At 44.8% G+C, this 16,262-nt stretch overlaps 1 protein-coding gene across 1 annotated transcript in view; it reads left to right on the top strand.

The window, feature by feature from the left end:
- LOC138246593 (uncharacterized) overlaps positions 1-16,262 on the top strand; it is a 58,364-nt gene that overhangs the window by 27,269 nt on the left and 14,833 nt on the right. Inside the window, exon 3 of the mRNA XM_069201290.1 lies at positions 9,752-9,910. Coding sequence (XP_069057391.1) covers positions 9,752-9,910 — 159 coding nt within the window. The remainder of the gene's footprint in view (positions 1-9,751; positions 9,911-16,262) is intronic.

Here is a 16,262-nt window from a genome sequence, read left to right as displayed (position 1 = left end):
CTCTGATTTGTCTGTTCCCAATGATAACTGAAGAAGATATCCCAGCTGAATTACGGGAAACAGTCGGAAGGGAAGTGTGGGATATGACAGGGAAAGAGGTGGGATTGATGAAAGGAGTGGAACCAGTGAAAGTGACTGTAAAGCCCAATGCAATCTTTCCCCAGACCCCACAATACCACATGGCACAAGACACCCTCATGAAAGTTGCCCAACTCATTGACGAATTTGTAAAACAGGGAGTACTGAAAGAAGTGTTAAGCAGTCCATGTAATTCACCAATAATGGGACTAATAAAGCCGAGTGGAAAGGTCCGACTCGTGCAGGACTTGAGGAAAATAAATGACATCATAGTCAAATGCTGCCCAGTAGTACCGAATCCAGCTGTGATAATGTTCCAGGTCCCTTGCGATGCCGAGTGGTTCTCAGTCATCGATTTGTCACAAGCGTTCTTCTCGGTGCCTCTTCATGAGGACAGCCAATTTCTCTTTTGTTTCAAATTCTTAGACAGAGTGTACAGTTGGTGTCGAATTCCTCAAGGGTTTTCTGAGTCACCGTCAATCTTCAATCAGATTCTAAAGAAAGACTTGGAAGCATTAGAATTGCCATTCGAGTCAACTCTAGTACAGTACATTGATGACTTATTGATTGCATCAAAGACAGAAAGTGGCTGCACAGCCGATACCATTGCTCTGTTGAACCATTTGGGAAGGAATGGACACAAGGTGTCTCCTTCCAAATTGCAGTTTTGTCAGAAGAAAGTGAAATACTTGGGTCACCAGATAGAGAAAGGGTCAAGGAGAATTATGAAGGAAAGAATAACGAGTGTACTTCAGATGAGTCCACCAAAGACAAGGAGGGAGGTGAGGAAGTTTTTGGGAATGGTGGGTTATTGTCGCCAGTGGATTCCCAACTTCTCGACTCTAGCAAAGCCTTTACTGAAGTTGACCCAGAAGGATGCCTTGGATCAAATTGAGCTGAAAGGAGACGAGATGGATGCTTTTGTTGAATTGAAGGAATGCATGTGCAGGGCTCCAGCTTTAGGTATGCCTGATTACACAAAGCCTTTCACATTGTTTTGTCATGAACGTGATGCATGTTCTTTGTCTGTCTTGACCCAAGCCCATGGTGGCATAAACAGACCAGTAGCGTATTTTTCAGCTACTTTGGATCCGGTCGCAGCAGCACTTCCAGGGTGTTTGCGCGCCGTAGCAGCAGTTGGTATCAGCCTCACTCAGAGTGAAGGAATAGTGATGGGACACCCAGTAACAGTCATGGTCCCTCACTCAGTTGAGATACTTTTGACCCGCTCCCGAACGCAGCACATGACTGGAGCAAGACTCACAAGGTATGAAACGATAATTCTGGGCTCACCGAATGTGCAGCTGAAAAGGTGAACTACGTTGAATCCAGTAACCTTGCTTCCTGGAGAAAATGCTGAAATTGAGAACGCTGAAGACGTCGAGCATGACTGCCTTCAGGTGACTGAATTTTGCACAAAACCTCGACCTGACATTAAGGATACTAAGCTTGATGAAAATAACCAAATTGTTTTTGTTGATGGTTCATGTCTAAGAGATGGGATGGGAATTTTGAAAGCAGGATATGCTGTATGCACTGTAACAGGTGTCTTGGAAGCGGGCTGGCTTCAAGGAGTCTATTCTGCACAAGTAGCAGAACTTGTAGCCCTCACAAGAGCATGTCAACTGTCTGCATTGATGAAAGTCACCATTTACACTGATAGTCAGTACGGGTTTGGGATTGTGCATGACTTTGGACAACTATGGTCACAGAGAGGTTTCCTGACTTCTTCAGGATCCCCAGTGAAAAATGGGGAAAGGATAAGGGAATTGTTACATGCCATTCAAATGCCAGCCGAAGTTGCAGTGGTGAAGTGTAGTGCTCATACGAAAGGACAAGACTATGTTTCTCTGGGAAATGCATATGCGGATCAAGTCGCAAGATTTTGTGCCTTGAATTGTATATTACTCAGAGATGAATGGAATTCGATAAGTGAACCAGAACTCGAACCAGCTGAAGCATTTGCCTTGAAGGTTGTAGATACAATAGATGAACTAAAAGCATTACAGAATAATGTCAGGGAGGATGAAAGAGATTCCTGGATTAAATCACAATGTATAAAAAGACCGGATGAGTTATGGGTTTCAAATGAGGGAAAATTTGTTTTGCCAAATAGTCTCTTATCACAGCTTGCGCGGTTCTATCATGGGCAAGCTCACCTAGGGAGAGATGCCATGATAAGATTGTTCAAAACTGATTGGTTTAACCCCAGATTTCATCAAGCTGCAGAAGCAGTTTGCCATCGATGTGTCATTTGCCAGCAGATGAACCCAGGAAAGGGAACAGTTGTGAACGCGAGCCACATTGGCAGGGCCAGTGGACCATTTAGTCGAATGCAGATGGACTTCATTGAGATGCCTGTGCATGGAGGTCTGAAGTATGTGTTGGTGATTGTGTGCATTTTTAGTCACTGGATTGAGGCATACCCCACACGTAGAAATGACAGCCTTACAGTTGCAAAGCTATTGTTGAGGGAGTTAATACCACGTTTCGGATTCCCGATCTCTTTAGAATCAGATAGGGGAAGTCACTTCAATAACGAGGTGATAAAGTTACTTTGCGAAGCGCTGAACATTGAGCAAAAACTGCATTGCAGCTATCGCCCTGAAGCCTCAGGACTGGTGGAACAAATGAATGGTACATTGAAATCAAGAATGGCGAAAATATGTGCATCGACAAATTTGAAATGGCCTGACGCATTGCCCTTGGTGCTAATGTCAATGAGAAACACCCCTGATAGAAAGACTGGATTGTCTCCGCACGAAATTCTCATGGGCAGGGCTATGAGACTTCCTGCAGTTCCCGCAAACGCACTTTTGAATATTACAGATGATATGGTGTTAGACTACTGCAAGGGTCTAGCTGACGTGGTTCGCTCTTTCTCTCACCAGGTGGAAGCGACCACCTTGCCACCGATTCAAGGTCCAGGACACACACTGAAAGCAGGTGACTGGGTCGTGGTAAAGAAGTACGTGAGAAAGTCGTGTCTGGAACCCCGTTGGAAAGGCCCTTTCCAAGTGATCCTGACGACAACTACCGCTGTAAAGTGTGCGGGGGTTCCCAACTGGATTCACGCCAGTCACACAAAGAAGGTGTTGTGTCCCACAGAGGAGGAAGTTGAAGCGCTGAAACTGCCAGTGCCTGACAAAACAGTGCTGAGTGCTGAGACAAAGCAAAACCGAACTGAAAGCGAACAGGCAGAGACGGGAGAGAGAGAGATATTCTCTGAGGACGAAGAGACCAACTCGCTAGGGGAAGACCAAGGAGAAACTTCAGACAGCGACGAAGCAGCTGAAGGTGACAAAGAACCTGAAGCAGCTGAGGGTAGCAAAGAGCCTGAAGCAGCTGAAGGTGACAAAGAACCTGAAGCAGCTGAAAGTGATAAAGAGCCTGACGAAAGTAAAGGTGACGAAGGGCTCGAAAAAGGTGAAAAAGCAGGAGAGCCTGATCAGAGGAGGGCTTTCCCAGAAGCAGACGATAGAGAAAAAGAAAAAGAGAACGTGATTGGTTCCCCAGAAGGAGGGGACAAGGCAGAACAGAACGAAAAAGTTCAAGCTTCCACAGAAAAGATCGCAAGTCCATCAAATGGACACGGTGCAAAGAGGAGACTAAGTATATCACCAATAAAAGAAAGGACTAAAGAAAGTTTGAACGACAGAGAAAGGCCAAAAGTGAAAGAGAAAAGAAAAGAAGTAACTGTCGTGGTACCATCCCCGAGTGAAGAAAAAGACTTGACAAAGGTGGAAAGTACCAGCGAAGCAGAATCGAAAAGAGAGGCAAAATTGAAAAGGAAAAGGATACCGAACAGAAGGTATTCCGGTCCTGAATGGGCATATGTAGTCAATGACGATTGGACTGACGAATTTGTATCTCTTAGCCTCGAGAACGAAGAAGAAGAGATACCAATAGAAAAGAAAAGTTTCATGGACTCTGTCGATTGAAAGGGTGATAAATGACATTGCTTGCTACAATCTAACGTGATGCAAACAACCAGCTGAGACATTGCTAAACCGGATGAGACACTTGCTGAACTGATAAAAGACTGAGTTATTGCCGAATTGAGACAAATGCTGCTAACCGCTAAGTGACTGGCCTCTTGAAGAAGGCGGTGTGAACATTGCGCTCGCTCAGCTTTGTAACTGAATTGCTAAATAGTTTCTTTTACAGGTGCTTCCAGCTCTCTGATTCTATACAGATCATGACTGGGTACGCTACACAAAACAGTAGAAAGAAATATTGTAAATATGTGTGTATAGGCTTGGTAACTGCATGTGTACTAATAATAATGGCAATAGTGCTTACAATGCATGGAAAGGGTGAGAATGAGAAAATTGATGCTTCTACCTTTGCTCCTGTTACTGTCACTGAACTAACCGCATTAAAAAGATTAGAATTAGATGAGAGGCTCTTGCATGATAAGAAAGAGCTTTCGTATAATGTTTTCTATCGCTTGCTAACAGAATATGTTGAGACTATGGATGCGAAGGATTGTTATGTGTGTACACAGATACCGACATCAGTAAAGGAAGGGGTGACTTATCACCACATGCCTCTTACATACGGGATTACATGTAGTATAGTAATGTCTAGGTTTTATGGTCAGACTAACATACAGTATTTTTACTCAAATTATGATGTTACCTTTGCATATGTTCCTATAATAGCGCAGCTAAGCCAGATTGCTAAAGATTGGGATGCTAAAATAATGAGGGAATTTTTCGAGCCAATGCAACCTTTTGAAACGGCTCACGCTCATAGGGAAAACCTTACCTGCTCGCTCTCTGCAATAGAAATAAGCTTTTTAGATCGCACAGATGATAGAAGAGCACAAATGAATGCGAAATTAGAAAAAGAGCTACATAAGAGGACTTCAGTAGATAATTATGATTTTGCCGCACTAAAGACACAAGGGAGAATAGCTTTAGATGCTTGGCATGTAGGGAAATTTTGTATATATCGGGGTGAATCCTATTATGACAATATTTTTGTAGGAGCGAGTGAGTGTAAACATACGTTTATTTTTAAGGCCAAATGGACATTCATGATGAACGGACTTGACCCTGTCATTCCAGGTGTATATTACATTTGTGGGTATAATGCCTATTATCGTCTTCCAAAGGGATGGTGGGGAAGATGTTATTTGGGTATAGTGTTCCCAAAGGTTTATCAGCTGGATGACCTATCGATGATTCAAAAGACACCTGGATCCCATCGTATCCAGAAAAGAGAGACCGCAGCTGCTGTGGTAGGAGATATATTTGGAGCCATGACTCCTTCGTTGGGAGTTGTGTTGAATTCCATCAAAATAAGAAAGTTGTCTACTATAGTGGATAACATGTTGACAAAGTTTTCAGGTGCTATAATCTTGATAGATGCTGAACTTGCAGCGGAAAGAGCTATGACTCTTCAAAACAGGCTTGCTTTAGACATTCTTTTAGCAAAGGATGGCGGCATTTGCAAAATGCTTGGTGCACGACACTGTTGTACGTATATTCCTGACAATAGTGTGAAAATTAAAACTATGCTTGCTAATCTAACAAAAGAGAGTGCAGATTTGAAGGAACTGAAAGAACCAGGAGTGTGGGAGAAGGTTGGAAAAGGACTTGCTTCAGTGGGACATTGGATTGGGGGAATTTGGAATGGAATATTACTGAAAATAATACAAGGAATATTAATAGTACTAATTTGCATATTTGGAATTTGGGGAATAAAAAGGGGAATAATAATGATTATGGAAAGAATTAGAAGAAGGAAGGAAGAGAAAATAATGAAGAGAATGGCAGAAGAATACAAAGCGAAAACTAGGGGAACTAAAAGGAAAAGAGAACTGACAGAATTTTAATGGAATAAAATTTGTGGGCATGATTTGGTGTGATGACAAGTAGTCATCAGAGGAGGGATTGATGAAGCAGAAAATGAAGGTTTTACATTTATTAGCGCATAAACGTAGTGTGAAATAATCATGTGTGACTTTAACCGAACTAATAAAGATTGTACGGGGACAAAATGTGCCCTCAGAGTAGTTTGACAATATTTATAAGCGTGCTTTATATAACGTGGTGTATTAGAATTGCACTAATCCGACATAATCGTAAACGTGTGCTATGATTTGCTTGTTTGAAATGTTTTAGCTTAGCATTACTTTAGTGCAGGCTTCGGCCTAGTTGCCTGGTCTCACGGTTTAGATGCTCGTATTTTTCCAATGTGCTATTAAACGTGTATTTCTGCTTGAAGCTGTACTTTTCCACTGAGATCGTTCACATGCTTATCTTAAGGTTTCGTGCCAGCCTGGCATATTTTCTCTTTACTCCAAGGTCGATCTGCAGGTGCGGACAATGGAAGCTCTGAAAGTGAGTTAATTGGTATAAAATGTTGCAACTTACGTACCCGTCTCCAAGGATAATGTATGCTTAAGTAAAAGCTTGAGAACTGTTGTTTTTGATTGGATAATTTGAAGCTAACCTATGAACCCTCCAATGGAAGACCCTACTGGATCCGAACTGTTGTCTATTTAAACCAGGTGCACGAGAAGAAAGTAGCCTATTACAGCCTATTATAGCCATTACCAGCTATTGCCCGACATTGCGCCATTCCGTAGCTATTATGGCCCACTTTGCTGCGACGCCATTTTGAAAGAGACTTTGATGCTTTCTCTAATCGAGAGAAAGAGACTTTAAATGATTCTTGCCCTAGAGACTTTAACTTTAATCCCTTTGCATGAAGTAGTAGTTTTACCTTGCCGCCGTGAGGCAATTGCCCCGTCCACCCCTGCGCCTTTGCCCCGTCCCATGCTGATCGAGAAACGGTACCTGTGAGACGAAGACTTCCTTGAATGCTGATCGTAATTGGTAAATATGAAAGGAAATTGTACAATTGCATTGTGTTTCCTTTAGGTAACCAACTGCTGATTTTGATAAGAGCCCTAGTTAGGAGTTTTCTAAATTAATGTTGCTAAATTGTTTTTTGCATGAAGTCCCACATGCCGATGCTAATTTGAGGTTAGACGAGGATTCCTTATGTCGCACGATGCAATTTGAGATCTTGTTATGCTGACTAAATGTATGCAATTAGTTCGTTACAGATTATAGTTTTAGTGATTTGCATTGCTATTATCGAATGCCTTGTTATTCAAATGCTACATAGATTGCACTTGTTTCGCCGTTATGGACAGCTATTAATGTTCATATATGTTTATCATTTGGTGTTGAGACACATCTATATTGTGCTAGCTTTGTTAATATAGGGAAATAAAATTCACTAACTTTGAATAAACTGGTGTGGTTATTCCTGGCTGAAAGGTCAGGGTTCGCCGAAATGTATTCTGGATTAATTGTTAAGTGTTATGTCGATCAAGGTATTGCTTATGTTCGTTATTGATTACTGATTTGATTAAAATTAACCGATATAGAGTACGGAGAGTCCCACTTAGTCAAAAGATTCATCGGCCTAAAGAGCGTCCGAATACAGGTAAATTATTAGTACGGACCGCTCTATCAACAGGCAGCGCTGGGCCCTGCAGACCCTTTGTTAGGGAGACTGCCACAGCACCGCAAGCACACTGACTCAATGCAGCCCCAGGCAGATGACGCTGTATCAAGAATCTATTTACCGCAGTGGTTCCCAAACTTTTTCGGCCTGCGGCTCCCTTGACTTACTGGCCATTGGCGGTGGCTCCCGGTTATGTCACTTTTTTTTTTACAGGTGAGGGGGTGTAAGCCAGGCCTCAGAAGCACTATTTTTCTCCCTGAAAATAATTGGGATTAAGCGAATAAAGGGCTTCTGAGACAGGTGTGTCTTCCATAACTCCCCCACATGGCATTCCCACATGGGTTACTCAGGGCCACAAATGCACATTACAAAAACCTAACAAATTTGATTTATTTGCACTGTGATTCTTTATTTTTCATACTACCCTACAGCTTCGTTCTAAACGTAACGTCTTTAGAACTGAGCAGTATGGTAGTTCGAAAGAGAAAGAATTGCAATGCAAGTAAATCAAACTTGTCAGGGTTTTGCAGTGTTAGGATGTAAATTGTAAAACCTTTATTGTTCTCCTTCATTATACCGTGCGGCTTCGTTAGCTGTACGGTAGTATGAAAGAGAAATACTCACAGTGGAAGCAGTGCTTAATATGAGTCCGTGGTTTCTGGTGGAGGGCACCAGCACTTATTTTTGACAGCCATGCACTTAGTTTTCTGCATCAGGCATTTACTGCGATCAAAAGACACATATGGTAAAGACAAAGGATGAGAAGGAGACAAGAGCTCCACATTGGGAGAAATCAGAAAGCTGCAAGAGTGAGCTGAAGGGGCAGGGAGAGGCTGTAAATGGATTAAAGAGGCCCAAGAAGGCTTTAGGATTACGCTGCATCAGTATTCTGTGTTTGCTCATTTAATTACAGTAGCCGCATATTTCAGAGGAGAGCTTTCAGCTCTGGCACGTTTTTATTTACAAATTAAGCACTGACTTGAGGGGTTTTACAATTTACAACATACTATTTCACAACCTAACAAGTTTGATTTATTTGCACTGGAATTCTTTCTTTTTCGTACTAATGTCCCCATGGCTCCCTTCTAAACATAACATGGCTTTACAATGGAGCCATGCAGTAGTATGAAAGAGAAAGAATAGCAGTACAAATAAATCAGATTTGTTAGGTTTTTGCAATGTGAGGATGTAAATTGTAAAACCCATCAAGTTTGATTAGTTTACACTGCAAGTCTTTCTCTTTCATACTACTGTGTGGCTTTGCTAGCTGTACGGTAGTGAGAAAGAGAAAGACTCACAGTGGAAACACTGAAGGTGCCCCTTCCTACAAAAACAATCCTGCATGCAACACGGTCACCCTTCCACCATGGTGCAAAGGTGCCTGTTGGCGCTAGGCAGCTCATTGTGCACTGGCTCAGGCAAAAGACTGGAATGCACCACCCAGTGTTAAGTACAAGCATTCCTGTCCTTTCCCTGTCACGCAGTGCAGCACAGTGACTTGCAGAACTGCGTGAATGTTTGCTAAATATGCCCCTAATACAGACCGCTGGTGGCCTCAATTGAAACAGCTTTAGTATGAGCTAACAAAAGGAGGGATGCATTAGGAGGAAAGAGACAAAGCAATGTGTTAAAGGTTATCATATTGCTTCCTCTTTCATTTTGTTTTTGACTTTAATGTCATATTTTGTGTATTTGCTTGATGTGTAGCTGTTTTGAGTTTCAGACAGAAGACTTTTTTAGCTGGGGTTCCCTGGCTTCATGTACTGGTTCAGTGGGGGTCCAAAAATAGTGGCAAGTTCTTTGCTAAAGGTTGCGTGGGCACATGCATGGCGCTGCAGTTTTCCAGTGCGCCCGCAGGCTTTTGTAATTGTAAGTAAACCAATGCAACGCTTGGCATCCCTTTGAACCATGCAAGCACCCACACATAACCTCAGTAAATACCCCCTGCATGTCAGCACTCACTCACTCATCATAGAAAGTAACATGCTGCAAATGTTTCTGTTCATTATTGTGTGGAGGGCGGGTTGGGGTACCTCTATTAGCAGTAAGCTCCACTCAAAACACTAAAGAACAACCATTGTAGCTGAGTATCCTCTCCCCAATTTGCTATCATAGATGCAGTTAATCACTCTAATCCTGACACTAACTCCCATTTTCCTCTTCTCCTGTTTGCTTATCTTAACAGCGGACAAGGATTTCCCCACCTATTACCAGTCATGCCTGAACCTCCCTGTTGCCGCCTGCAACACCCGCATGCGTCTGTCTGTGACGGGGTACATGAAACTCAGAGTAACTTTCAATTGCTGCAACAACAAAAACAACTGCAACCGCGCCCAATACGAATGTAGGTAAATCGTCAAAGTGACAAGCAATCCCAAAGGCTTGATTACAGAAAAAATGTGGTAGGGTTGCTAGACTTCCAATCTGTGCTATTTTCAAAAGACAATGGGGGTGATTCTAACTCTGGCGGGCGGCGGAGGCCGCCCGCCAGAGTTCCCCCCTCCAGAATACCGCACCGCGGTCGTGAGACCGCTGCAGTGATTCTGGGTTTTCCACTGGGCTGGCGGGCGACCGCCAAAAGGCCGCCCGCCAGCCCAGTGGAAAACAACCTTCCCACGAGGACGCCGGCTCAGGATGGAGCCGGCGGAGTGGGAAGGTGCGACAGGTGCAGTTGCACCCGTCGCAAATTTCAGTGTCTGCATAGCAGACACTGAAATTCTTTGTGGGGCCCTCTTACGGGTGCCCCTGCAATGCCCATGCCATTGGCATGGGCACTGCTGGGGCCCCCAGGGGCCCCACGACACCCCATACCGCCATCCTGTTCCTGGCGGGAGAACCACCAGGAACAGGATGGCGGTATGGGGTGTCAGAATCCCCATGGCGGCGCAGCGAGCTGCGCCGCCATGGCGGATTCTTTTGGGCAGAGGAAAACCGGCGGGAGACCGCCGGTTTTCCTCTTCTGACCGCGGCCAAACCGAAGCGGTCAGAATGCCCTGCGGGGCACCGCCAGCCTGTTGGCGGTGCTCCCGCCAACCCTGGCCCCGGCGGTCCATGACCGCCGGGGTCAGAATCACCCCCAATGTTTTGTAAACAAATGTGCTTGCATATGCAAATGCATTTCTCTGCTGACTGAAATCCCAGAAGACGAGTTACAGCTGGTCAAGTAGGAGAGTAGTCAAGGGGGAGCTGGACCATTCCCAGGCCCAGCATTCCCCAAGCTGTTGCATCGCTCTTTCTCTTGTCCTCTCTCTGCTTTATCCCCTGCTCTTTTAGTGTCTTCTCTTTGCTTTTTTCTTGTTCTCACTGCTTTCTCCTTGCTCCCCCCCCTCTTTTTGTCTGCATTCACCTTGATTTTCCCTCATTTGTACTTCTTTTCCTTGCTTTGTCTTCTGATTTTTGTGTGCAATCTCCTTGCCCTTTTCAGTGCCTTCTCCTTGCTGCTTCTGCTGTTTTCTGTGTGCCTTCTCCTTGCTTCCCCCCCCCCCCTTCTTACTGCTTCTTCCTTGCTTTTCCCCCATTTTTGAGTGGCTTCTCCTTGCTTTTCTCTCGTTTTTATGTACTTTCTCCTTGCTTTTTCCCCGTTTTTGTATGCTTTTGCCTTGTTTTTCCTTCATTCTCACTGCTTTCTCCTTGCCTTGTCTGTCATTTTTTGTGTGCCTTCTCCTTGCTTTTCCCTCATTTTTAATGTTTCGCCTTGCTTTTCCCTTGACGCTCCCGGATCCCGCCCATTATTTCCTGCCTTCTGCCTACCCCCGCCCACTCCATTCCAGTGCCACTCCTCCTCCCAGAATCTACTTAATGGAGGCCGCAGGCCGACCCCATTGAGCTGGCCCCAGGCCCAGCTCTGCCCGTGCTGCTGCATCGATTTTGCTCCTGTCTTCTCCTTGCTTTCTCGGTGTCTTGAGACCCTCAAAAGTGATTTGCCACACTTTATGAATCCTTGATTGATTGATTAATTGATTTCACACCTGCAGAAATTCCCCAGGACACCTGCAGAGAAAGAAAGTGAGTGCTGGACAGTAGTCAATCAATCAATCACTGCATTTGTAAAGCGCGCTACATACCCGCAAGGGTCTCAAGGCGCTGGGGAGGGGGGGTGCTACTGGTCGAAGAGCCAGGTCTTGAGGCATCTTCTGAAGGCCAGCAGGTCCTGGGTCTGTCGTAGAATGGTGGGGAGAGTGTTCCAGGTCTTGGCGGCGAGGTAGGAGAAGGAACTGCCGCCGCCGGTGGTTTTTCGGATGCGGGGGACTGTGGCGAGGGCGAGGTTGGCTGAGCGGAGGCTTCGGGTGGGGGTGTGGAAGCTGAGTCGGTTGTTGAGGTAGGTGGCTCCGGTGTTGTGCAGTGCTTTGTGTGCGTGGATCAGGAGCTTGAAGGTGATCCTTTTGTTGACGGGGAGCCAGTGCAGGCCTCTCAGGTGGAGTGTGATGTCGCTGCAGCGGGGGACATCGAGGATGAGTCAGGCCGAGGCGATCTGGATGCGTTGGAGTCGTCTCAGGAGCTTGTTTGTAATTCCTGAGTAGAGGGCGTTCCCGTAGTCGAGTCTGTTGGTGATGAGGGCCTGGGTAACAGTTTTTCTTATGTCGAGGGGGATCCATTTGAAGATCCTGCGGAGCATACGGAGGGTGTTGAAGCAGGACGCGGAAACGGCGTTGACTTGCCTGGTCATGGAGAGAGTGGAGTCGAGGATGACCCCCAGGTTGCGTGCGTGGTCCGTGGGTTCCGTTGCTGTGCCTAGTGACGTGGGCCACCAAGAGTCGTCCCAGGCTGATGGGGTGGGTCCGAGAATGAGGACCTCCGTCTTGTCTGAGTTCAGCTTCAGTCTGCTGTCCTTCATCCAGTCCGCTACGGCCTTCATTCCTCGGTGGAGGTTAGCTTTGGTGGTGTGGGGATCTTCGGTGAGGGATATGATCAGCTGGGTGTCGTCGGCGTAGATGATGTTGAGGTTGTGTTGTCGTGCGACGTGGGCGAGGGGGGCCATGTAGATATTGAACAGTGTCGGGCTGAGGGAGGATCCCTGTGGGATGCCGCAGATGATCTCGGTGGTTTTAGAGCGGAAGGGTGGGAGGCGGACGCTCTGGGTTCTGCCGGAGAGGAAGGATGTGGTCCAGGCCAGGGCCTTCTCTTGGATACCGGAGTCATGGAGGCGTGCTGATAGGGTGCGGTGGCAGACCGTGTCAAAGGCTGCTGATAGGTCCAGGAGTAGTGGTGACAAACACTACGGGATAGTGAGTGAAGAGGATAGTTGAGGAAACTTGCTAAAGCTGGCAGCTCTGAGACTGGAGGTGCTGGATGGAAGCCTTCTAAAAAACAGTTGCCTGGCATTTGGAGACGTTTGGGAGTGCAGCAGAGTAAGAGTACTCAGAATTTGTGCTGAGTGATGGATGTCTGAAATCTTGTGAAATAGCAGCTTTTGTCATTGGTCTGTTAAAACTTTGGGGTACCATTGTGGTGTCAGGCCTTTATAAAGAACCAAATAAACAGTGCTGTCTTCTTAAGGGCATGTTCACACTCCTGCTTTGATGAAGACATTGCAAAATGCCTGAGGCAGTGGAAATGAATTACAAGAAAAGGATTGCTTTCTGTGCAGAATGGATGCAAAAGATGAAGAATTGAATGTGGCAAAAGTGTGATGACTTTTTGTATTTTAGGGATGTAAAATAGTCCCTCATATACTGCAATGGAAGCGCTCCAAATGAAGCGAAAGGACACACCAAGCAGCCTATAGGATTTGGTGAGAGGACACTGTATCCATACTTTGGAGAAGAGCAGTGTCAAAAGGCACTAGGAGACAGCTGTGCTGTCTAGCTAGACATAATAAATATGACTTGCCTAGCGATAAAAAACATGAAGCAGAGCTACAGATGGTGCCACGTTTGTGTGATCTGATGAATTTTTGTTCACACACCACCTCAAACGGACTGAGAAAGACAAAAGACCCCATTGGTAGGGGAGGGCTGGACTTTATCATGGGTCAATACAATGTGAAGAGCCTATTTAATTTATTTGAATATTATGCACAAAGTTCACCTCAATTAAGTAGTTTTCAATGTTATAAGACACAGAAATTAGGAGCCCTTAAGAAGGACATATTTAAAAGTACTGCAGATAATAAAAACTCTTGCTTAGCAGTTGAAATGGTAGGTCTAAATCCAGCTTCTTCTAACACAAAATAAGAAGCTAAAAATGCAAAATATAAACAAAATAATTTCCTGAGTTTTCAAGGAAAGAAATCATCATGTATAGTCAGCTTGAAATAGCTCATCCCCTCTTTTGGGTGTCTGCACAACAATGGCACTGGCCCGCAAGTGTGCAACTGTTGATCAGTTTAGAACAGCATTTGCTGTTTAGAAGATAAAAGGTGGCCAGCTTTTTATAACATGCTGTAGAAAAGTGTTCCTAAATGCAGCTTGTCTTTTAGGGACTACAACTGCTTCCCCCCTAATTAGTTTCTAACGGGGCCCCCCTTTTGGGAAAACAGATAAAATGTAAACCAAGTGCAGGTGCATCCTTTTTTGTTAACTCACAGTCAAATGCACACTTATTTCAATCTTACTCCCTTTGGATCCTTCTAGGCTGCTCGGGTAGCTCCTCTACAAGTCTGCTGCAGGTTCCGTGGTGAGCGACCAAAGAGGTCCTTGTTCCCTCCCAGCTCGTATTCAGCCATGTCTGGAAGCCCCGCAGGCACCAGGGCATAATTGGTGTCTCAGCCAGGACAGTCTCTCCTCTTGCAGAGCCCGATAGAACCAGTCCCTCTCTCAGCCAGCCGGGGGATAGCCTTTGAGGTGCTTAAGCAGATCCATAGCTACTCCCAGCAGATAGTATGGATTACCCCTCTCCACTAGCAGACTGGTTGTAGGCAAACACCAGCTTGGACTGCACAGCAGACCATTACATAGTCGGCAGAACACTCCTTTCACAGTTGGAGATAGAACAAAATGGTCTGGCTTGGGCCCCACTTTTATATGTAGCTTCTAAGAGGGGATATGGATCCACTGTCTCAAACTATACTAGGTTTTGGGCGGTTCTTCTTCCAGGTGTCCTCCTCAAACTGCTCCACAGACACAGCCTTTGTGTAGAATGGTGTTTCTTACAGCAGGTCGCACTGAGCTGTCTTCCACCTAGAACACCCAGAACTCAGCCACAATGTGGTGTGAGGCTTCTACACCTAGCACATATACATGAATTACCATGGATAGACAAAAGGTCAGGCCTTTCCTAGAAACTTCCAACCTCACACAACAGAAACTGCAGTTCCACCCCTCAAACCTACCATCTATACCATGGGAAGACTAGGAAGATTAATCAGCAGCTCCTTGCTAACAAAAAGCCTCATGGAATTTCTAAAGTCAACCTTGTCTAAATCCTCCTCATTTAAGTGGTTGTTTCTCCTCCCGCCAGCTACAGAATGTAGACAATACATGCTCAATGTCTAGTGGCACAGTACATACTCACCAATTTACTCTGCCTGGCCATGGCATCCAGGATGGATCTTACTGGTCTCTGTTACCCGTGCTCAATCACACACAGCAGCATCATAATATGTGTTACATGTGTACTGTGCATACAGGGTTTTAAACACACATAATAGAGACATTATGCACAAGTCGGACAGTAGGACACACTCAAAGTGTCACAAATACAAAGGTCTGGTGACACTACTGATCTTTTCTAAGCACAGGTATGTTGTCAACACTGCTTTAGTCACTATATCCAGGACCTTGACTTTAGTCCTCTTTATGCAATAAGGGCACACTTGGTAAACCCAAGACCAGAACCTGCTGTGACAATAATAACATGAAGCGGTGATGATTAGGATGTTTGATCATCAACGTTTGGGGTATATTTTGTATTCACTCTTACACTGTCATAACAATGTTTGGGGTATATTAGTATTCACTCATATACTGCCTTTAATTGCTGAGGCATTCCTCATTATGATGGAAATTTCACATAATTTGACTACTATATAGTAAATAATAATTGTTGTAAAATACCAATGTGTATGCACTGATGTTGTGTACTTAGAGGGCTCCTTATTTATAATCTGCAAGGGCAAAAGATTATATGGTTTCTCAGACTTGTGTCTGATATTTTGATGAATAATATTTTATAAGCAAACTTTGGTACAGATATATTTTCAGGTGTTAGCTGATATAAACCTAGAGACTGCATTTTATATTTCACACAGAAGCTTATTCTCTAGTGTACAGTGGGCCAACATCATATATCAGTGGCCATTTGTAACTTTTCTAAATCAAACTCTGTACACCAAGATCCCACCCACCAAAGAATGGAATGCAAGAAAAATAATGAGCACGTGTTGGAAACCATTTAAAAACAACATAATTGTATATGTATTTGTAAAGCACACTATCACCCAAAAAGGTATCCTGGCACAGAACAGGTGTGTCTGCCGTGCCCTGCCTGTAGCGGGTTGGTTAAATGAAAGCCAGGTCATCAACTTCTTGTGAAATTCAAGAAGAGAGGAGGAGGCTCTAAAGTGAAGTGGGTGGCCGTTCCATGCTTTAGGAGCGATGGAAGAGAATGCCCATCTCATGATCTGGTTCTGTAGATACCTGAGATATATGTGAGTGGGATTCCTGTGGAGCAGAGGTGCCTGGGTGGTTGGTAGAAGGAAAGGTGACTATTCAGGTGGGTAGGGCCTAAATTATCTAGTGCCTTAATTGTGATTGTGA

Source organism: Pleurodeles waltl, chromosome 7, assembly GCF_031143425.1.
Source record: "Pleurodeles waltl isolate 20211129_DDA chromosome 7, aPleWal1.hap1.20221129, whole genome shotgun sequence".
Lineage (NCBI taxonomy): Eukaryota > Metazoa > Chordata > Amphibia > Caudata > Salamandridae > Pleurodeles > Pleurodeles waltl.
The sequence above is the reverse complement of the archived record's forward strand: the minus strand, read 5'-3'. Positions and strand labels throughout refer to the sequence as shown.